At 46.1% G+C, this 22,539-nt stretch overlaps 1 protein-coding gene across 5 annotated transcripts in view; it reads right to left on the reverse strand.

The window, feature by feature from the left end:
• Positions 1 to 22,539, reverse strand: part of LOC115941335 (uncharacterized) — an 86,876-nt gene that overhangs the window by 59,491 nt on the left and 4,846 nt on the right. For 2 of the 5 annotated variants that reach the window (XR_014148384.1, XM_081830315.1), the window contains exon 2: positions 5,707 to 5,769. Coding sequence is in view for 1 of the 5 variants with exons in the window: in XM_081830315.1 (XP_081686441.1) it covers positions 5,707 to 5,769 (63 nt within the window). In the remaining 4 variants the exon portion in view is untranslated. Of the gene's footprint in view, positions 1 to 524; positions 4,772 to 5,706; positions 5,770 to 7,414; positions 8,002 to 12,769; positions 17,359 to 22,539 lie in introns of those variants that run through there. The other 3 variants (XR_014148385.1, XR_004076098.2, XR_014148386.1) reach the window with 3 other exon arrangements.

Raw genomic sequence — 22,539 nt, forward strand, 5'->3', positions numbered from 1 at the left:
TCAGCACACCTGGATGAAGCTTCTACGCTGTGCCTACCATTGGTCTGGGCGTTGAAGTCCAAAGGTAGAGAAGAAACAACTACTGCTTTCAAGGTAGCTCCAAGTGTTTGGATGTCCAGATCAGCCCTGGTTCTACCTTCTCCCTCATTCCGATGAGACTCCTTGAGCAATGGGAAACTCTCTCTTTAGCAGCACATGCTTAAGCAACTAGGAAAAAAATCAAGGAATATCTCTTGGTCGCCCTCATCTTGAGCCCTGCTCCCCAAGCAGAGCCCCACACTGAGTCACGGGGGCTTCTGTGAGCTCTGCCCCCAGTAGCTTCGCCTTTGTGCTTCCCTTTCCACTGCATGAGCTCCTTTCATATTATTCATTCATGACATATCCATGGATAATGGATAGCTACAGCCTGGTGACATTTCAGTTGATCACAGTCTTCCTGCTTGGCGGCAGGTGACGGGATCTCCTTGGGAGAATGCTTGCACAGAATGCTTACTTTCCTTTTTTTTTTTTTTTTTTCCCCGAAGAGTATAGTGAGCGCACCAAGGAGGAAAATTGCGCAGTGTGATGCTCTCCACCAGCGTGAAGATTTTGGCTCTGATGTTGAGGCCTAGCATCTCTCTTTCGTGGCACTGTTGCCAGGCAGACTTGTTACTGACACAAATTTCCTCCCTGATAAGTGGAGTTCTTGCCCCTCCCAACTTCATCCTGCCTGCAGCCTGAGCTCGGCTGCAGAGGAAGCCAAGCCAGACACTCTGATTCACGCTCCTAAAATATCAGCCAGCCCGGGTATGCGAGTGATGCGATAAATCTGGGAAACATAAATCAGATTGTTGGATGCTCTATCTGTCCGTGCGCATAGGCTGCAGCAGGCACGGAGACATGCCCTCCAACTCTCGGGGGGCTACACCCAGGGGGAGGTGAAAGGTCATGGCTTCAGACCCGGGAAAGGGGACCAGGAGGGCAGCAGCTGACACGCAGAAGCAGCCTTCAAACTGTTGACACACATTCCAGGCCCCCGACCTGAGGCTGAAGTGTTCAGGCTCAGAGATTGTCAGGAGAAGCTGGAGAAGGAAGCCGGAGGAGAGGCCCCGATGTTGCAAATCTTCCAGCATCAAGAACTTGTGAAGTCCCGGAGTTTGGACACCGGAGGGAAGGTTGGCTTCCGCTTCCCTAGGGCCCCAGTCAAGATGGAAAATCCAATATACAGAACCAAGCGGGTCGGAAGCTTCCTTAAAGAACGCTCTAGAAAAAGCAAACTAACAAGGCCTTTCCTTTGGTGAACAAAGACAAGTGCTTTCCCTGAGCCATTCAGTCATTTCAAAGGCCAGGGGAGAAGGGCCTTGTCCACTTAGCTTAGTTCAGGCCATTTGATCTCACGGTTTCTTGACCTGGGCCCGGGGCAGCGGGCTCGTCACAAAGGACGCTACTCGTCTGGGTCGGGATCCTTAGTACAAAGGTAGTTCTAAATCTGTATGAAAGTAAAGAGGGTTCATCCCTCAGATTCTTAAGCCTCAGACATTGCTTTGCTTGGGTTTGGTCCTGCTGCATTGGTGGGACTCTGCCCTAAAATCTGATCAGATCCTCTGGGGCTTTGTGCCCGAGGATGCAGGGGAATAATTGGGAGAACGAACAGACAGAGGTGGATGGGGTGGGAGGTGGCACCTCGGAGCTACACTGGATGTAGAGGAGAGGAAATGAAGCAGCAATCAGTGGCCCACTCGGAAGTGTCTAAGAGGTTCATCCTGGGGAGCCAAGAAGGACCCAAGAACAGACTAACAGGTGGCAGGCCCAGTGGCCCCACTGACATCATGGGATCAGGTGAGGAGCCCAGACTACCTGTCTCCAGATGTTCAGGCAAGTGAGATCATTAACGAGCAACAAGGTGAGATACTGAGAAATTAATTGTAGCTTATCTTTTTTTGCCACTCTGACCTATCAAAAAAACAATGAAAAGATAATTTTCCCCTCACCCTTCCAGGAAAAACAGCCAGCGCTTTGTGTTCCCAGACCTGGGTGTCCTGACCCCAGGCAGGGAGTTTCCAGCTCTTTGCGCTGTCAGGCCCACCTGGGGGAGTTAAAGAGGCTTCCAAGAAGGTAAGGGGGTAGAGGTTTTTGTGATTTGTGGGTAAGAGAGCGTCAGGGGTGGGCGCCTGGGTGGCTCAGACGGTTAAGCGTCTGCCTTCGGCTCAGGTCATGATCCCAGAGTCCTGGGATCGAGTCCCGCATCGGGCTCCCTGCTCCTTGGGAGCCTGCTTCTCCCTCTGCTTCTCTCTCTCTCTCTGTCTCTCATGAATAAATAAATAAAATCTTTAAAAAAAAAAAAAAAGAGAGCGTCAGGGCCCCGTCCCCTGAGGGGGGATGGATCTGGATTTGTGGGATTCTCCACATGACCTGTCCCCTACACTTTGCGCTCCAGCCACGGCCACATGGAGGTGGTTGTGGGTGCTCACCGCCATGGGCCTGGGAGCAGCGTGAAGGGTCCTCCGAGGGGGGTCTGGGGACACGGAGAGGAGCCACGAGGGCCATCTTGGCAGTTGCCTGGACTAGAAGTGCCCAACAGGAGGCAGGGACCAGCACAGGGCAGAGGTTTCAGAGAGCATAAACAGCCCCAGTGACAGGAGTGACCCACACCAATTGACAATAAGGTAGCGAATGAATTGACCTTGAAGATCTTCCAGGTCCAGTATCACAAATCCCTATATCACATGTAAGTCTGCACGCTGTCTGTCTCCTTTTCACAAATTGATCTCCCCCCATCCGTGACTCACAGATGTCCAGCTCACAAGCACGCTCCGGTCTCCGCTCTACCTGGGCCAAGGGGACGGTTGTCCAGCTGTGCACCATTTGCACGCTGTCATCCCGAAAGAAGTCCGAGCATATGGAGCTTGGGGGAAGACATGTGCCTCAGATTGGCCAAGTCCGAGATGCCGACAAAACATTACAGAAGCTTTTGGATTGAATGAAAAAAGCTTCTATTCTTTTTGCTGTCAGACTGCAAAACCGACAGCTGCACACGATCAGGCACCAACATGCAGGGAGCCCCTCCCCTGTTTGCACAGGAAGCTCGGGCGGGCTCTGTCTTTCTCTAGAATCACACCGCCAAGCCAGCCAAGGTCTCCACTCTGGCCCTGACCCATGGCTGGCTTTCCCTTGATTTCTGAGTTCGGCCGGCTTCCTGGGTCATCTCCGCAGCAAAGGCAACACTGCCATGTGCAGGCCTGAGCTTGCCTTCTCGCTGGCCTTTAGCCAGACATGGTCAAAGTTCCAGGATGTCCCGTGACAGGGCAGAGGCCTCAGGGGACGGCACTCGTGGGTTGACTGGTTTCCTCACATCCCAGGCCTCTCCCTCCATCTCTCTTCCACTTTCCAGTGTGCCCCCCATGTTCACCCCTTGTTCTCTATTAGTAAACTCCCAAGTCTTTAGACACTTCTTCCTCTGGGAAGCCCCACTAACCACCCGGGCAGAATTCAGTGCTTCTATCACTACACTTGCCCACAGTTTCATTTCCCTGTGGATTGTAGTTGTTTACTTGTTCTCCTCACTTACCAGATAGCAAATCCTTGGGGAAGAGAAGCCATAGCTTATCAATCCCTGAGTCCTGTGTAATTTGGGTGTAATAAGTATTTTTCCTTATATCACTTACAAATTCATTTTAAAAGTAATATTTCATAGGAGCATCTGGGTGGCTCATTCAGTCAAGTGTCTGACTCTTGAGCTCAGCTCAAGTCTCAATCTCAGGGTCGTGAGTTCAAGCCCTGTGTTGAGCTCCACACTGAGCGTGGAGCCTATTTAATTAAAAAAAAAAAAAAAAGAAAGAAAGAAAAAGAGAGAGGGAAACAAGCCATAAGTGACTCTTAATGACAGAGAACAAACTGGGGGTTGATGGAGGAGGATGGGTGGGGGATGGGCCAGAAGGGTGATGGGCATTAAGGGGGCACTGGTGATGAGCACTGGGTGTTGTATGTGGGTGATGAATCACTGGATTCTACTCCAGAAACCAATATTGCCCTGTATGTTAATTAACAAAATTTGAATTAAAAAAAAAAACAAAACAGTAATACTGTATAAATGGAGAGCCGAACTATAGCAATATCTGGTTTTCAAAAGAGATCACAAGCTATCCAAGTAAAAAATTCTCATAAAGTTGCTTCTGGAAAGATAAATTTCTTTTTAAAAAAGTTATGGTAAAATATACAAAAATTTACCACTTCAAATAACCATTTTAGAGGATACAATTCAGTGGCATTAAGTATATTCACACTACCACCCACCTCCAGAACGTTCTCATCTTTACCAACTGAAACTCCGTACCCAGTAAACACTAACTCCCCATTCCCCATTTCCCTCAGCCCCGGCAACCACCATATTACTTTCTGCCTCTATGAACTTGATACTCTAGGTATCTCATACAAGTGAATCGTACAATATTTGTCCTTTTATCAGTGTCTTATTTCACTTAGCATAATGTCCTCAAGATTCATCATGTGCATGTGCCAGAATTTCCCTCCTTTGAAGGTTGAATAATATTTCATCATATGTACATGCCACATTTTATTTATTCACTCACCCACTGATAGACCTTTGGGCTGCTTTCATCTCTGCGCTACTGTGAATAAAGCTGCTATAAACACGACCTCTTTGAGACACTGCTTTCGCTTCTTCTGGGTGTAAATCCAGAAGTGGAATTGCTGGATCCTATGGTACTTCTATGTTAATGTTTGGACGAGCCTCCATACTGTCTTCCACAGCGGCTGCACCAGTTTGCATCCCCTGCAACAACCAAGAATTCTAATTTCTCTGTATCCTTGACAACACTTACTATTCTCTGTTTTTCTTTCTTTTTTCATAGTAACCATCCTAATGGGCATGAGGTAGTATCTCCTTGTGGTTTTGATTTACAGTTCCCTATTGGTCACTAAAGTTGAGCAAAAATAAATGTTTTTAATATGTTTTTTCAGCTTGGGGGACCTGGGTGACTCGGTTGGGTGTCCCAACTCTTGATTTCAGCTCAGGTCATGTCGGGGTCATGGGATCAAGCTCTACATCGGGCTCTGTGCTCAGCAGGGAGTTTGCTTCAGATTCTCTCTCCCTCTCTTTCTGCCCCTCCCCCTACTCTCTAAATAAATAATAAAACCTTCAAAAAATATGTCTTTTCAGCTTGTTAAAGCAATATAGCATGTACTATAGAAAATTTCAAAAATACAGAAACAAAAATTACAGAAAAGTACAGGAATACGCAGGGGGGAAAAAAACTTATGTGTAATCCAGTTACCTACAGATAAACACTGTCAACATTTTGGGACTATCCCTCCAGTCTCTTTGTCTACAGAAGTGCATTTTTATGGCACAAATTCATCTTATTTAGCAGCTCCCCACCCAGCAGACGCACCTCAGGAAGAAAACTTTCTTTGTTCAGTGAATTATTTGCTAAGTTCCTGGAGGGGTATGCTGGAGGAAAAATGTGTATCATTGGTTTTGAGTTGATTACCAGGTTTTTGTTTTGCTGAGATGGCATATAACAAAGGGCAGGAGGCAGAGTGTTCGGGCACAGGTCAGTTGGTGATGTGGAAGGGAAGCATGTGGACAGTGAAGACGGACCACTGACACAGGGTGAGAATTTTGGAGGAAAGAACAGGTGTCCAGAGAGGAATTTGGTTACATTTTTGTCTCCATACAAAATTTACAATAAAATCTGTATTGCTCACCAGAAGGTGGTGGAGTATATTTGCAAACGCGGTCATCATGAAGGTGCCAGAAGGGGAGCATGGCTGCAGAAGAACAAGAACAAATGTTAAAATAGAAGGAGACATAGCTTATATACTTATAGACACGGGCATTTGGAAACTTGGACTGATATTATGCACACTGTTCTTGAGCTTTTTCCCATGTAATTTAATAACCTTCTAGAACATTCTTTCTGGGCAAGACTGTGAACTAGTTATCAAAAATCTACTTTTTCTTCCTGGCCCCCTTTGCAGTGAGATGTGGTCAGGTGACTGAGTTTGAGCCAAAGGAGAGTGGAAATAGTCTGTACCATTTCTGGGCCAAAGTTTTTAGGAAGGAGAGGTGCCCCTTCATCCTCCTTCCCCTTCTGCCAGCTTGATGAAGATAATGAGCCCTAGGAGATGGGGGAGCCAAAAGGTGGAAGGAACCTGGTTTCCTGAAAAACTAGTGGAACCAAGTGGGAGAGCCAACTGCTGACCAGAAACACTTGCTTCAGATTGTCATGAGAGTGAAAAATACATTTTTATTTATAACAGCATAGTCTGTCCTACCTCATATGCCATCAGTAAATGCAACTTAATTACCCGATATGCTATTGTTAGACAGTTGGAATGGATAAACTGCATTTTGAGATGTGAAATTGTGTTTCAGTTCAACTGCCCAGTTGTTGGGTGTAGCAGATAAAATGCTTTTGGCTACAAGTAACAGAAAACCGAATTAAAACTCATAAACAAGGAGGGACTTATTGGCTAACTGGGAGTCCAAAGGTACAGTGAAAGACTCTGATTGCTACCATGACATGAGGACTCTCTTTCTTCCTACCTCCCTTCTCTTTCACACCCAGTGTGGGTTGCTTCCTAGGGCTAACTCCCTGGTAACTGTAGGAGGCCTGGCAGCAGCGAGGTCCACATGCTGCCTTATTCCTATGAAACAGGAAAGATGGTTTCCCACAGTCAACTAATAGCAGCTCAAAGCTTTGTGCTGACTGGCTCATCCCTGAACCAAACTCTGTGACCACCACAATGGGACTGCCCGTGGTCTAGACTGATCAGGGCTATACGCTGGAGCTGAAGGTAGGCTTGGGCCCAGCCATACCACATAGCTGTCACCAACAGTGCTTATTTCTATATAGGGACAGAGAGCCTGGATTGCTCAGATACAGAGAAGAAAGTCGCCTGATTCTAGCTTTCTCTGAAACAGACTAAAGCTCCTTTGGAGACACTAAATAAAAATCAGGTAATTTCCCCCTTATATGCATTGAAATATGTCTTTGACAAAATTACTTTCTGCAAAAAAGACAAGAAGATTGAAACCATGAAAGAGGTTGATGATTTAAAGGCAAGGACACAGAGTCAACAACCAGGGGAAAATTAAATGACTTGGAAATAAAGTCCAGATAGCTCAGAAAGAATATTTTATAGGAGGCACTTTTATGGTGGGATGGCACAAAGTAGAAGGAAAGAGGACAGTGGCATATCCCGACATCGTGTGCAGGATATTTAAGTTCAAACTTGTTTCTCAGTCTGTTCCCTCTCTGTTATTGGAATACTTTGCTCACTTATCAAGCAAATTAAGCATGACTGTCAAGGACACGGTATCTATGCTAAGTTCAGGCTACATATGCTGATCTTGGCTCTTCCTCCAGACAGTGTAAATTCTTTTTCCTGGACATCATACCATGTTCTAGAAATAAAAGAGAGGTAGTTAGGTGAACGCTTTTTTGCCCTGGTCTGTATTACTCGTCCTCTAAGACAGGAATTAGAATGTTTTACTTATTGGTTCAGAGAGGAACTGGGCCAATTATTTTAACGCACACAAAAAATAATTCTTTTCAGCCCAGACGCTCTTTGATTGACTTAAAACCCCTGCGTGTAAAATCTGCACAAAAGAAATGTGAAAAGATCTGCTATAATAAGATTAAGTTCAAATGACAAGGCAGGTGTTGAATTTAAAATTAATTGGTAATGCCAACCCCCAAAATGGTCTAATTCACCTTCTCTGTTGCTTTATAGGGAGAACACAAGCAAGAGAGCCTGTTTTTCTGCCCTAAATCCTTTCCAATCTTTCTAGTGCAATCCTTAGAATCCAGCTCAATTTCCACTCCTTCCCTGGACTCTTCCTGGACTACCCCAACCCTTGTCTTCAGACTGTTTGGCACTCACTGAAACGGTACCAAAGAATAGGGGTTAAAATCTCAGACTATGATGTCAGACCTGCATCAACGTAGATCCTCAGTCTGCTCCTGGGACCTGGGGCTCTGCCACTCTGAAAAATGACTGCGAGGATAAAATGAAGTCATGCTTGATGAGAAGCAGTCAATAAATGTCAGCTATTATTAATATGCTAATATTTTATGGAGAGTCTCCTCCCCCTGGCCTGGAGTAACACAACATTGGGCAGATAGTATCTGCTCGACCTATCCCTGTTGCATTGGACAGAAGGGAATTGAAAATGTTTTCCAAAGTGGAGGATGGTTGTAGACTGGGTTGGACAGAAAGGCCAAGGGCTTTTTTTTATATCGAAACACATTTTTTATATCGAAAGGGCAAGGGTCACACCATTCCAAAACGGGCCTGCAGCAACTACTCCATAATGTAGCACGAAGCATCTACCAACTCCAGTGACTGAAAGAAACCCCAGGACCACTGCTATCAGAGAGAGAAGTTAAATAGAGGCTGTGAATGTCAACATACTGTTCAAAAGAGCACTGCAAGTCAGAACTTTCTGTTTGATGGCTGGCCAAACAGAAATTGGGATCTTGCTGGAATTTCACCATGGGCCAAACTCACAAAAATTTTATTTGTTAGATTGTAATGGGTTTGGAGAGGAGAGGTGATGCTTAACATTTTTAAGGGAACAACAGATTTTCAATCACCTAAGAGTCAATAAATAAGCCACTTACAAAGGATCTTTATGTCTTTGTTAATTGAAACAAATCTGTTAGGCCCCAGAGTGAACAATACAAGCTCACCAGCACTTGAACTTGGCATGATGGAAGTTTATTTCTTTCTCAAACACAAAAGTTGATTGCTTATTCATGGCCAGTGGTAAGAGCCTGGACCAGAAAATGATGTAAACCAGCCTCAAAGCTTTGACTGTTTTCCACTAGGCAAGATCTGGGGAAAGTTACCTACTCTCTCCAGGTATCTATTTCCTCATCTGGGAAATGGGAATAATAATTCTCCCTACCTCGAATGGTTGCCATTAAACAAGCCAATTCATGTAAAGAACTCAGCCCAGTATCTGCCATGTAACAACTGTCCAATAAATGCAAGCAATTACAGTAATAATTATTCCACAATTCAGATTTCTTACTATTTTTATTTAGAGCTATCTTCAAGCGCTGTTTAACCACATCTTTGCATGAAATTTGGAGACAGCACTTGGCTGTTTTAAGGAATTTGCATTTTTTTAACCAATAAATCTTCTGACTGTTGCTCTGTGGATATCAAGACAGATGGTGGAGTGACTTACTACAGTTGCATGGCTAGAACCCAGGTCTCCCTGGGGCAGGCAATCTGCCCGGGTCTCCCCCTCAAGAACGCTGAGGAGAAGGGTTGTCACGGACACTGTGTAGGAGACGGCAGAATTAGACCCAAAGGTGAGGGAAATTGATATAATTTACAATTGCTTACTTGAGATATCAGCTCCTCTTCCAAACTGAGATGTTTTCCTACCCTCAGCAAAACACACTTCAATTTCTTCTCTGACTTGAGAAAACTTCTATAAATCAAATAACTACCAAATCATCTATGCCCTTGAACCGAATCCGGGAAACCATGAGTTATGATGTTATACACCTAATACAGCAAGAATGAGCTTAAAGTAATGCTCCTTAGAGACCTTGACAGAATAGGTGCTTTTTGTATGTGTTCTCAGGTGATGTCACTGGGGAGCACCAGGAGTTGTGATAGGGGTCCTGAGCAGCGACGGACTGTGCCTCTCATCTGGGCCCTTGGTGAACAAGGACCCCTCTGTGAGGCCACGCTCCAGGCATTTCTGCTTGTAAAAGGAAGCACAGACACTTGGCCTGCACGAGGACTGGAATTCCCATGTCAGCCTCATTATAAGAAGGCTCTAACTCCGGACAGCCCCCGACGGGCCCTAGTGAGCCACCGAGAACGCAGTGAGCTAGGAAGACGTGGTGCCGCCCGCTGGGAGCTGACGGTCCAGTGGAAAGGACAGCAGCTAAATTATCGGGCAAACCTGAATTAATTACAACTATAATGAGTACCGTGAAGTACAGAGCAGTACTGGATTTTATACTGGGACCTATGGGGGGGTGCGGAGGGAGGGTTAGGCATGAAATTGAAAACACATTTTTTTATATCGAAATAAGCACAGATACATGATGTGGAACACAAACTTTGCTTCCGTTTTAAAGATAAAGCTGGGGACAGCTGAGAAATAACCCATTGCCCCCGGGTGGGACTGGCTGTGTCTCCCCAGGGTTCAGGGATGAGGCTTCAAGTAGCTTGGTGTGGCTGAGCAGGCAGTTTGAGTAGCCCCGGCTGGGGCACAAGGGCTTGGTCTCTGAGGGTGAAGCCCTCTGAAGAAATGAGGAGGACCTACAGGCCGGCTGGGGGCAGCCCATGGCCAGGAGATACCTGGCCCGACTGGCAGCCACCAACTGGCCACAGCTTTCTCAAAACTCTTCATGCAGCTTTCAGACTGTCCTCTCAGACCAGGCTGCCCCTCTTGTTCTAAGTTGTCACCTAATCTTCACTCAGGGTGTGTGTGTGTGTGTGTGTGTGCGCGCGCGCATGCAAGAGAGAGAGAGAGAAAGAGAGAGGAAGAGAGAGGGTGAGAGAATGGGGAGGGTTGGGGGAGACGGAGAAGAGGAGAGGAAACACACTTCTGGCTCACTCCCCTTTCCTTCTGTATTCTGTTCATCCCTCTCTTTGGGCAACTGTCAACTCGTCTGCTAGTTCTCTGTTTTCAGTCCATCCCCCTGGACACAGCGGGCTCAAAGGCAGTGGCCAGATAATGTCAGCCATGGATGGACCTTGAGGGCAGTATACTAAGTGAAATAAGTCAGACAAAGAAAGACAAATACTGTATGATCCCACTTGTATGTGGAATCTAAAAAGCTGAACTCACAGAAACAGATTAGAATGGTCGTTGTTAGGGAAAGAAATGGGGAGATGTTGGTCAAAGGGTACAAACTTCCAGTTACCAGAGGAAAAAGTTCTGGGGATCTAATGTACAGCATCATGACTATAGTTAATACTGTGCTGTATACTTGACAGTTGCTGAAAGTAGATCTTAAATGTTCTCACCACACACACACACAAAGAAATTAATTGAGGTGATGGATGTGTTAGCTCCCCTTGCTGTGGTGGTTATTATGCAACATACATACATACATATATATATAAAGTCATCATATTGTACAGCTTAAAGTTACATGTCAATTATAACTCAATAAAGCTAGGGGGAAAACCCCAAAAATCAAAATTAAGAGAGAATGTCCAGATTGGAAGCAAATAGAGACACACCTTACAAGTTGTCTCCCTGACAAGTTTTCCGCAGCAGAATCCCCCTATCTGTGACACTCAGACTTCACTAAGCATACATCTCTCTCCAATACAATGTGCTTTGGACCAAGATTTATATAGAAAATTTTATTTGTACATCCCCTAAATTCAATATAACATTTTAAACAAAGTGGTATGTGTGCGGGATGGGGGGAGTTCTCTAGTTACTTTCCAAATATAATTGGAAGAATATCAGAATCACATGCAGATGTTGTGAAAAGCACTCAGTGTCAACAAAGGGATTGAGTCAGATATTGATGATACTCAGGTCACATGACTACACACATGCAAATATCTGTGAAAAGTCATATTCACTCTTTGGTCATCAGGAAGCAACCTTTGGTGCAACTGACATGCTAATTTGTTACACATAGTTCCTGAAACTGACATGCTAATTTGTTACACATATTGACATTGTTCTGTATTTTAGGAAATTGGTTGGTAGTGATGAATTGATAGGAGAGGAGCTGCTGTAACATTTCACTCAGTGTCTGGTTTTTAGGAAAGTTCCTGATGGTACATGAGAAATGCTTGTATTCACAACCAGTAGTACAAAGGATTAATATCGAGAAAATATATCAAATAGCTCATTCAAATGTGAAGGGAAAAACAACCACTAGAGAACGGGTAAAGAGTGGAAATGGACAACTCACAACAGAAAAAAATGTGAAATTAGACAATAAACACAAGCAATACTCAACCTCACGGATAAAGAAGGAAATGCATTAAATACAATAAAATAATGAACTACCACTTTTAAATTTTATCATATCAACCAAAAAAAGAAAAAGTTTGATAATATTAAGAGTTGTTGAGGATGTAGGAAATCAGGCTCTTTTACATTGCTGATGGCTGTGTGTGTTGATGAAGGCATTTTTTTTCAGATTTTATTTATCTGAGAGAGACAGAGATAGTGATAGAAATAGAGAGAGCATGAGCTGGGAGGAGAGGGAGAAGCAGGCTCCCCACTGGGCAAGGAGCCCGATTGGGATTTGATCCCAAGAACCCAGGATCATGACCTGAGCCGAAGGCAGATGCTTAACCAACTGAGCCACCCAGGTGTCCTGATGAAGGCATTTTTTAAGGCAAATTGGCAATATCTTTTAAAGCTGTCATGTACACATGCTCTACTTTAACAATTTATTTCTAGAAAACTGTTACTCAGAAATACACGTGTGCACAAATATATGTGTCTGTATGAGGATAATTATCATGGCATTATTTATAGTAGCAAACAATTTTGAAAATATCCAAAACTACACCAACAATGTAAAGATATTACAGCATGAAATGCTGCACAGTTGTTAGAAAGAGCAGGATAGACTTATATGTACTGAAGTGGAAAGGTCCCTGAGACATATGAAGTGAACAGAGAAAGTTGCAGAGCAATATGCATAATATTCCATGTTTATGTATATGCCTCTCCCTATATAAATATAAATAAATAAATGGAGAGAGAGACACACAAATATGTAAGAAAACGGACTGAACTGTTGAGAGCAGTTACCTCTGGGAAAGAAGTCATCCTAGGAGGAGGTGGTGATGTGTTCTCATTCACTAAACGTTTCAGTTTCTTTCCTGTGTCACGCTCTTCTCTGTAGGAGGATATATCCCCATGCTGTTGACCTTAGGAATGGCTATATGACTTGCTTTAGTCAGAGAAGTGATGTTGGTCACTTTTGTGCTGAGTTCTGGAAGTCAGGGCACCATTTGCCTTGTCCTTTTCTTTCTGCCACGAGATTGACAATGCTCCAGATAGTTAGGTTTTTCCATCAGCTTTGGTTGTGGAGTGAAGAAGGCAAGAAACACCGCTGTAGGGGACTCAGAGAAAACATGCAGTGTGAATAAGAAATATGCACTTGTGGCTACAGGCCACTGAGATTTGGGGATGTTTGTTACTATAGTATAACGTGACCTATTCTGACTGATACAAAAAGAGGAAGACTTCTACAGGTTTTTCTCTGTGTGTTTCTCTATTGCCTGAGCATTAAATATGTGTATGTGTACATATATTCATGTATTACTTGTATAATAAACTAGTTTTAAAAAATTGACATCTTCGCAAAATGACTTACAAGTGACTGCATGTCAAGGACCTATGGGATTGTTGACAAATAAAAATTGCGAAGTTCAATCCTAGGATTCCAAGGGCAATGTTGAAGTGCCTGCCTGAGACCGGCAGGCTGATACACCATGGCTACAGGCTACAGTGCTGTGAAAACGTGGTAGTTAGTTGGACATGTAAGAATTCTTCTTGTGTACTGTAGTGGGGGAGATCAGGGCAGGAAACAGCTACCCACTCAACCACAGGGTCAAAGGCATCCCAATAAACGGTGAGACCACAGTGATTGCTTTTTTTTTTTTTTAAGATTGATTTACTTAAGAGAATGAGAAAGAGAGAGTGCATGAGTGGAGGGAGGGGCAGAGGGAGAGGGAGAGAATCTCAAGCCGACTCCATGCTGAGCACAGAGTTCAGTTGCAGGGTTCAACTGCAGGACCCTAAGACCATGACCTGAGCTGAAATCAAGAGTTGGCCACTTAACCAACTGAGCCGCTCAGGCGCCGCACAGTGGTTGCTTTTATAGCTATTGAAAGACACTGTTCTTCAGCAGTAAAGAGAGAGTGACAATTATTGCTGATTCACAGGTGTCTGAATATGTCTGTTTCTTTGGATGTATCCTGAACACAAAGAATCTGACAACACTGATCCAGAAATTATAAGTCATTGCATTGCATGCTTATTTCCTAGTGGCTGCTGCCCCTTTCCAGACTCTCCACACTCACTCAGAGACTGAGCCCCTCCTCTCAGTAGGTACTCTAATTGCAGTCAGCAGTATGGGTACCATCTTTGTTCGCAAACTCACAGCCATGCTGAGGCAGATCCGTGACAAATCTACACCCAGAGGCAGGGCTAACAATAACAGCAGTAGTAACTCTTTCTCAAGGGAGTGGTAGTTTCCAAGCACGGTGCCCCGTATACAATTTCTAAGTCTCAAAAAAGATCCTGCAAGCCAAGTGTAACTATCCCTACTTTTTCAGATGAGAAAATGGAAGTTGAGAGAAATTAAGGAACCCTCTTCAGTTCTGACACGCAGTAGATAGGGGTCAGTTTCAAGGTCTTCTTGTTGTCTACAGCAAGTCACCTCCTCTTAAAGGGAGTTATTAATAATAGCTCAGGGCAGGGGGTGGCTAAGCTTCGAATCCGAGCTTTAACATTCAGAGTACCGTGCAGAGATCCAGCCTCTTGTTTCTGCTGTCCTCAGAGAGTGAGGCAGTACCCTGGTTAGTGGCCAGCCCAGCAATCTGACTTAGGTTAGTTATGGTTAGCATTCCTCCCATTTCTGCCTGTACCGCCTCCTTCTAGTGCTGGAAGTAAACATCTTGTTTGCTTGAGGCATGAGGGTGGGGGTGAGGGAAGTCTTCACAATAGCTCTGCTGTTGTGCAAAGGATTCTGGAAGAGGCAGATCTAGTTGTGGTGACACCGGGGACTCCAAGGTCCAACTCCTCAAGTCCCTTCTGTGACTGAGGTTAGGGAATTGGTCACAGCTATTTGCCCTCAGCTCAGTACCCTGTTTAACATTCTTCCTGGTTAAGCACTCAGCACAGAGAAATGCCCTAAGAAATCTAACTCAGGTCTGTTCTCAGTTACTTAAGGAAGTTTAACCTGAATGAGGATATGGCAAGGCTCCCAGTCCCAAAACTGCTTTCACATGGGGCTCGTTTTCCCACTCAGCAGGAGAGTAGAGAACAGTAAGTGGAGAAGGTTTCACCAGAAGAGCCTAAAAGAGCCTGAAAGCCCGAACAAGAGGCCTTGGGGATGGTCTCCTTTCCTGGGCTCAGCTCTGGGGCTGAGGGTGCTGGGCTCAGTTGCCCTTGTGTGCACAATTCGACAAGGTCCCCCGAGCACCCAGAATAGAGCCAGGAGCTACTTAGCCAGATGAGAGAAATTCTAGACAACCTACAGGATGGCAAGTCAGATTCCGGTGAGTGGCTCAGCTCCAGACTGTGCATGGAAGTAAGGAAAAAAGACTTGGCCCTGGGGTCAAGCACAGTGCTGAAAGGAGAATAGGAACTAAGTGTTGAATGAATAAAAACACAAACAAGGTGTACAGGGAAGGACATGTGCATTGGAAAACTCTATATACTGGATGTTTTCACAGTCTTTGGAGGGCCTGCTTTCTAGAAGGCTCATACTGAGGTAAATTCATGTGACCTTTGGTATTGTCTTAGTCAGTTCAGACTGCTATAACAAAATACCACAGTCTGACAGATTTCTCACAGTTCTGGAGGTTGGAGTCCAAGATCAAGGTGTGGGCTAGGTCAGTTCCTTGTGAGAGCCCTCTTCCTGACTTACAGCTGGCCGCCTTCTCCCTGTGCCTTCATATGATGGAGGTAAAGGGCTCTGGCCTCTCCACCTCTTCTTATAAGGATGTCAGTCCCACTGTGGGAGCCTCACCCTCATGACCTTATGTAAACCTAATCACCTCCTGAAGGACCCCTCTTCCAAATACCATCACAATGCAGGTTAGCCATTCTCGTGGGACATAAACATTCAGTCCCTAACAGTAGTGTATTAAGATTACATGTTTGGGGGACCTGCTTTTTACAGAAGTTTGATCACTGAGGTCGACAGAATTCTAAGACAGCCCCCAAGATTCTTGCCCCCACAGTGTGCATGTCCTGTATAATCTCTTTCCTGGAGATGGGTGGGCCTGACCTAATCAGTTGAGCTCCTTAAAAGAGAGTCTAGAGGTCCCAGATGGAAGAAGGCAGAGAGACTGGAAGCATGAGAGAGATTTTGCTGGGGCCTTGAAGGAACTAACAGCTATGTTGTGAGAGAGCCTGTGGAAGGGGACATATGGTGAGATGTGGGAGGCTTCTAGGTCCTGAGGGCAGTGCCCAGAGATAGCCAACAAAAAAATGGGAACCTCAGTCCTACAACCAAAGGCAACTAAATTCTGCCCAAAGCTATGTGAGTGCAGAAGAGGACCCCATGCTTCAGATGTGGTTCCTCCCAGCTGACACCTGGATTTCAGCCTCCTGAGACCCGGAGCAGAGAACACAGCCACACCATGACAGGGTTTCTGATCAAAAGACCTGAATGATCATAAATCTGCACTGTCTCAAACCAATAAAGTTTACTGTAATTTGTTACACAGCATAGAAAACTAATACAATCTCCTTTCTGCAACAGATCAGTCCAGACCTCTGGGTCCCTTTGTCTTCTTAAAAACAGCTTCTATTTGGTTGTTCATTACATTTCCCCCTTATATGAATAAACCACTTTCTTTCCATTTTCTTTTTCTTTTCTACCGGTTCCTTCGGGAATTTACATAGTAATTAAGATCCGCTGTGCACACGCTGTTATTTTTAACACTATTTAACACAGAAAGCTCTATTACGTCCTTCCTAACCTCTACAAAGCATTTCCAGGGCATGCATCACTGTGAGGCTGTTGTCTTCCTCCTTCTCAACAATTGTTGGGGGCCCCCAAAGATGAACATTGTGTTTATTACGTTAACAGCGAGACAGAAGCCCAAACAACCTGCTGCTGGGCTTTTAAATATAGCAGCAGTCTCTTCTGGGCTTGATGAAGAGCCACTTCAAATGTCTCCTAATTTCAGCAAGTTTCTGGTCTATAGAATAAAAAGTCTAAAAATGGCTCTGAACATATTTAAGTGCACTCGCAGGACACCCCCCCCCCCCCCAGCCACGCTGCCGCACGCGGGCAAGCGGGCCCTCGGGGCTCTTGGGCTTTGCAGGCAGCCTCTCAAGGACTGTTGCCCGGGTGTGAGATGCTGTCAGGGGAGAAAATGGGGAAGGCACGGATGTGGAGCCTTTCCAGGCCGGCACCACAGTCACGTGACGCAGTGGCAGCGTCCTCCCTCCCTCGGTTCCCTGTTCTCATTGGCCGGACCATTAGCGGTTGTATTCTTTTTTTTTTTTAATTTATTTATTTGACAGAGAGAGAGATAGCGAGAGAGGGAACACAAGCCGGGGGAGTGGGAGAGGGAGAAGCAGGCTTCCCGTGGAGCAGGGAGCCCGATGCGGGCCTCGATCCCAGGACCCCGGGATCATGACCTGAGCCACCCAGGCGCCCTAGCGGTTGTATTCTTACAGAGGACTCCTCGCTGCATTTGAGAACCCACTCGATCTGGAGGCAATGTCCCGGCTTGGGCAATCCACTGAGTAAAGTCTGTGCGGCTTCCTTGGACCACCCCAGGTCGGTTTTATTCTCAGGCCCCAACTCCCCGCTTCAGTGCCTCTCACCTTCCCCTTCACCCCGGATCTCTGGGTTTAGCCCGCGGGAAAAGAGTGCCTCTTTCCTCACTTCCAGCCACCTCCTGGGCTGACTGGCTGGGCTCCTCTCAAATCCACAGTGTGGCCGGGGAGATGGACCCCACCGTTTGGCCAGTCCACTTCTAGAGCAGGAGGATGAGGACACAAGTGCTGCGAGTGGGGGAAGGGCGCGTCCCCGGCAGAAAATCAGCGTGCTGTTACCAGAAGAGGGTGGAATGGATGCTGAGTGGGCCAGAAGAGGGTGGAATGGATGCTAGAATAGGGCACCTGAGGCCCTCTAGCCACCTGCCCTATTCTAAAGCAGGATAGGGTTGGGGACACTTCCGGCCTGGAGAGGCAATCGGGACCAAAGGATCTCTGCCCCCTCTATGCTTCCACTGAGCCACCCAGAATCCTACGCGTTTATCCGTCCATGTATATGCACCTCACCCAGCTCACCAGCCCACAAGTAGGATCAAGGTACACATTTATAGCACATTTTTTTTCTCTGCCTGGGCCCTCCAATTTCCTCGCACCCTCAAGGTGGTAGGAATTTCTGTACCCCTGAACTACATGCAAAAGAAAAGTACCGATTTGTTTTGCCCAATGTTATTTATATTGGGATCTATTTTAAAACCACTCTAATATAGAACAGTACACTTTAAAATGTATCCTAGTGGGATTATCTATTTGATTAATGATACTTAAACCATGAGTTTTATATTTAACCTAAGGAATGTGATTGATCCATTTATGTATTAAACTTGTATTTACTGAAGTAAGTGTTGGGATCTAAGGGAAACAAAGATATTCGACACTTCTCCTCCAAAAATTTACAATCTAGTAGATAAAATAAGTGCATAGCACAAAAATAGGAAATACGGTTCTATGTTAGAATCCATCTGTTTCTTTAAAAAGACAGCTTACTCTATGTTCACCTAACTCGTAGCTTGAGGGGTTTAACTGAAATTAGGAAAGGTTCTGCTCAGGTATCTGATATAAAAAAGGCCACTTGGCAGCTCTGAATTCCAGGAAAGATTCTGGAAGTTGGGGAGAGAGCTGTAGTGTTGAAAGGAAGCCTTTTGCTTCAAAATGAAGAATCTCTTGACCGCTCTGAAAGAAGCTATGTGAAAGCCAATGAAGAAAATGACTCAATCCTTGATTGTTTGGCTTTTAACAAGAGCAAGGCCTAAGGGAAAGAACAACACATTGGCTTATCAATGGCACATTAACCATTTGGAGAACCTGTTGGTCAATAGATTGTGCAAAAGAACCCATTAAAGAAAATTAGTCATATGAAGTCGGAACAGAGAGTACAGGTGAGGGGATACGTACTGGGCCTTAACAGTGTCTGCTGAAGTCACATCGTGGGTCCTGAGTTTGAACATCTCTAAGAAGGGCCCTGGTCGGCCTCTCTTTGGTCAAATGACTCTCTTGGACTGGTTAACTGGGGCCCAGGGGAAAGGTTATGTCATACAAAAGAGCTGATGAGTCTCTAGAAGCCATGCTTGGTTGGGGAAGGAACTGTGCAGAGGGTACATCACCTGGGGATAGGGTAGGGGTGGGGGTGGAGAAGAGCTGGTCAGACAAAATCATGGGTCTGGCCTGCCGGAAGTTAGCTGGGGACATGTCAGTAGCTCAACTTCCATCTCCTGCCACTCAGCATTGAGTTACTCTTGCTGCTTCTAGGGCTCAAATATTAAACCTCTGCTCTAAAGCACAAGCCAAGGATGAGGCAACAAATGCCTGCTTGGACTGCTGAAGCTGGGTAATGTCTTCAGCCCCGTACCACGTGAGTCCCCACTTGTATAGCCTGCCCTAGTCACTCAGTCTTTCTCAAACTGGACCCCTTAGGTGCTGGGGTCCTTACCCTGCACCTGGCCTGTGTTCCAAGCTTCGCCATGTCCTGGTGGGCATCCCTGACGCTTCCCGGATCCCACGGCTGCCCCCTTCCGGCTGCCGTTCATGGAGGCCTGCTTACCCCTCCACAAAGGCTGCCTTCAAGACAAAGCTCCGGGTGAAGGTTTTGCAGAGCTCTGATGGAGGAGTGAAATAAGAGACTGAGGGAGTCAGTGTTCCCGGAGGCAGTCAGCACCAAAACATTCTGGGAGAGCTGGGTGACACCAAAAGACCATCTGGGGACTTCTTACTTTTTTCCTGACTTCCTCTCCTCTCCATACTCCTGGCATAGGGAATTTGAGCTGGCTGGAGTGGGTGAGCGTGGTGAAATATGGGAAAAAAAAAAAAATCAAGTCAAGACTTGGCAGCCTCAAACCCCAGAATAACGAAATCTTACTGTGGATCCAGCTGTAGATATTTGGCTAGTTTAGGAGACTGCTTGAAAGCTACATGCAATGTACAAATCACAAGGCAAGCAACAGTCTGCCCTCCAGCGCTTTCCATCTTCCTGGAGGCGACCCTTCAGAAACCTGCATGGGGGTCTTTGCCATCTCCTGCCCTTCCTAGGGGACTATAGGGTGAAAAGAGGACATGAGCCAAGCCTGCCAGTAGACCAGCAGTGCCGATTACTTCTTAGACCAGCGAAACCCCCTCTGAAGTTGTAAAAAGACAGCCTAGCATCTGTGCGGTTTCCAGAATTCCCAGGGACGACCTCTGAGACAGAGGCCACAGCCCATGTGTCAGACCAGAATGCTAACATGGCAGCATCAGAAAGGTTTCTCCTACTCTCTAGGGGGTGGAGAAATGATCAAAACATCCATTTTAAAACCCCAGGAATATGAGGAGGCATCATCTCTAATCCCTGGTCTTTAGAAAAAACATCACTAGACTTTTTTTTTTTTTAACGCTAACTCTCAAAAGGAAGGGGGTGGCCGAGATGGTGCTAAAGCCCCAGACATTTTCTTCGTTCTTTTTGTTCCGAGTGTAGACAGTCAACTGCCGGGTTTTGGTGGAGGCAGTGTGGCACAGTAGGAAAAAGATGGATCTAGAAGGCAGGCAACCGGGAGGGATCCCAGCTGGGCATTTCTTAGCTGCGTGACCTTGGACAGTTTGTATGACCTTTTGAGCCTTAATTTCCCTTATCTAGAAAATGGACACACTAATAGAATCTCCCCGATGTGAAAAACTGAAACAAACTCGCAGACTCTCAGCTCATTGCTTGGCGCACGGGGGAATCTGAGGAAGACAAGTGTTTTGGGAGAGGGAGAGCAAAAAGGTGGAACAGGGTGAAAGCAGGATCTTAGGAAGGTGTCGTGACTGAGCCACACCCATGTCACAGAAAGCTCTTTGAGGTTCTGCCTTCGTCAGGCTCATCCCACACCAAGCATGGGCCTCCTGGAGAGCAGGCCTTCGGGAAGTGTTTGCTACCTGGGCCTGGGCCCCGGTGAGGGAGAGGCTTACAGGAGGGGAAGGCAGGCAGGCGAGAAAGGACCGAGAAGCAGGCGTGAGGCAGCGGTGGGGATGAAGGATAATACGGTGACAAAGCCTGAATGGTGGAAAGTGCCCTGTCTTTAGAGCCCCCATAAAATTAATGGACTTGTGATAGAATCATTTCCAAAGTGCTTTGGAAGCCAGATGGATGCTTATGTCATTGTTTTTACTGCAAGCTTAAGTGAAAATAATGAGCCCCATTCCTGCCTGCAGGGAACGTTCTGGTTCCGCCATCGTTTTTGCTTTTCTCTTTCTAGCCTTGCTGAGATGGGGCCTTCCCAGACGCCCTTGTGACTTGCTACCTGCTCTGTGAGGCTGTCTGGGCAGCTAGTGCGGGGGAAAGCGCTTCGAGGTAGAGTGGGGCAGGGAGGGCCCACCCACACACATCCCACCTCTCCTGGCAGATGGGCGCAAAACCCCAAAAGCGAACCAAATTCTGAGGCTCGGCGCCTGGGGCGGGGGGGCTTTGAAGCCTGTCTGGGGAGCCATAGTTAGACATGACCGTCGTTGGAGACCCAGACCCCTGCACAGATAGGTTAATGGCTGGTGTGGGGAGGAGAAAACACCAGACCCAGAGATATGGCAGGATCCTTCCCCCTGCTTTGCATCTCACCCTCTGTTGGGCCCATTAACCTGTCTGGACCTTTGTTTCTCCCCTGCAAGCATCCCTGACCCCACCTGTGGTTAAGATGACCTTTAGCCTGTCTTCCCAAGCTCTACGGCCCAGATTTTTACCTGGCATGGATTTCACCCTATCTGGCACGACATTTCTTTTTATCCTTTAGTTAATTGTGTATACAACTCTTGACGCAGCAGATTATAAGCTCTTCGAGGGCAGGGATTGGTGGGAAACACAGTTCATAATTATCCATTTTTATTCACTCAACAAGTATTGGCCAAGCCCCCCAGGGACTGTGCTAAATGTCTAAAAATGGAGCAGTGAGCAACTCAGATGGAAATCCCTGCTCTCAGAGTTTTCCTTCTGGTGTAGAAGGCAGATAATAATGACAAAACATAACCTAAGCAAGAAAAATAAAAGCAGGGCTCCTGCATCACACAACTCCAGGGGGCGCTATTCCTACAGAATACACTGCTAATGGTGCTCCCTGGATTATGCAAGAGCAGTTGCGCTGGTGATAGGCTATCCCCAGGGTCTGGCCCAACGCCTGATATATGGTAAGCATTCTGGCAACATTTATTAAAGAGTAAGTAAAGGCGTAAATGAGTGGTCTTTCTGCATGCGGTAACATCTTTTCATATCTGACCATATCCATTTTTCTCTCCTTTCTGCATATGCTTCTTGCATCCTCCTGCTTGAGGTTAGGCAGGGCCACGAGACTAAGTCTGTTCCGTGACCAGCAGAAGTGCCAGGATTCACTTCTGGGCGGGTGCCTGGCCCTCTCCAGCTTTTTCTGCTGCTGCCCCAGTGACCAAAGTAGCTACAAGATGTGGATTCTCTATCATCGGAGCCCCTGAGTGATTCTGTGGAGAACAGATCTTCAGAGGAATCATTTGCAGGCTAAGCCTTTGTTATGTTCCATTAAGGCACAGAGACTTTGGGGTTGTTTGCTCTCTCGGTAGATACTAATCTATTCTGACTAATGTGT

Source organism: Leptonychotes weddellii, chromosome 9 (assembly GCF_054177405.1).
Source record: "Leptonychotes weddellii isolate Sample4059 chromosome 9, ASM5417740v2, whole genome shotgun sequence".
In the NCBI taxonomy this organism is placed as follows: Eukaryota; Metazoa; Chordata; class Mammalia; order Carnivora; family Phocidae; genus Leptonychotes; species Leptonychotes weddellii.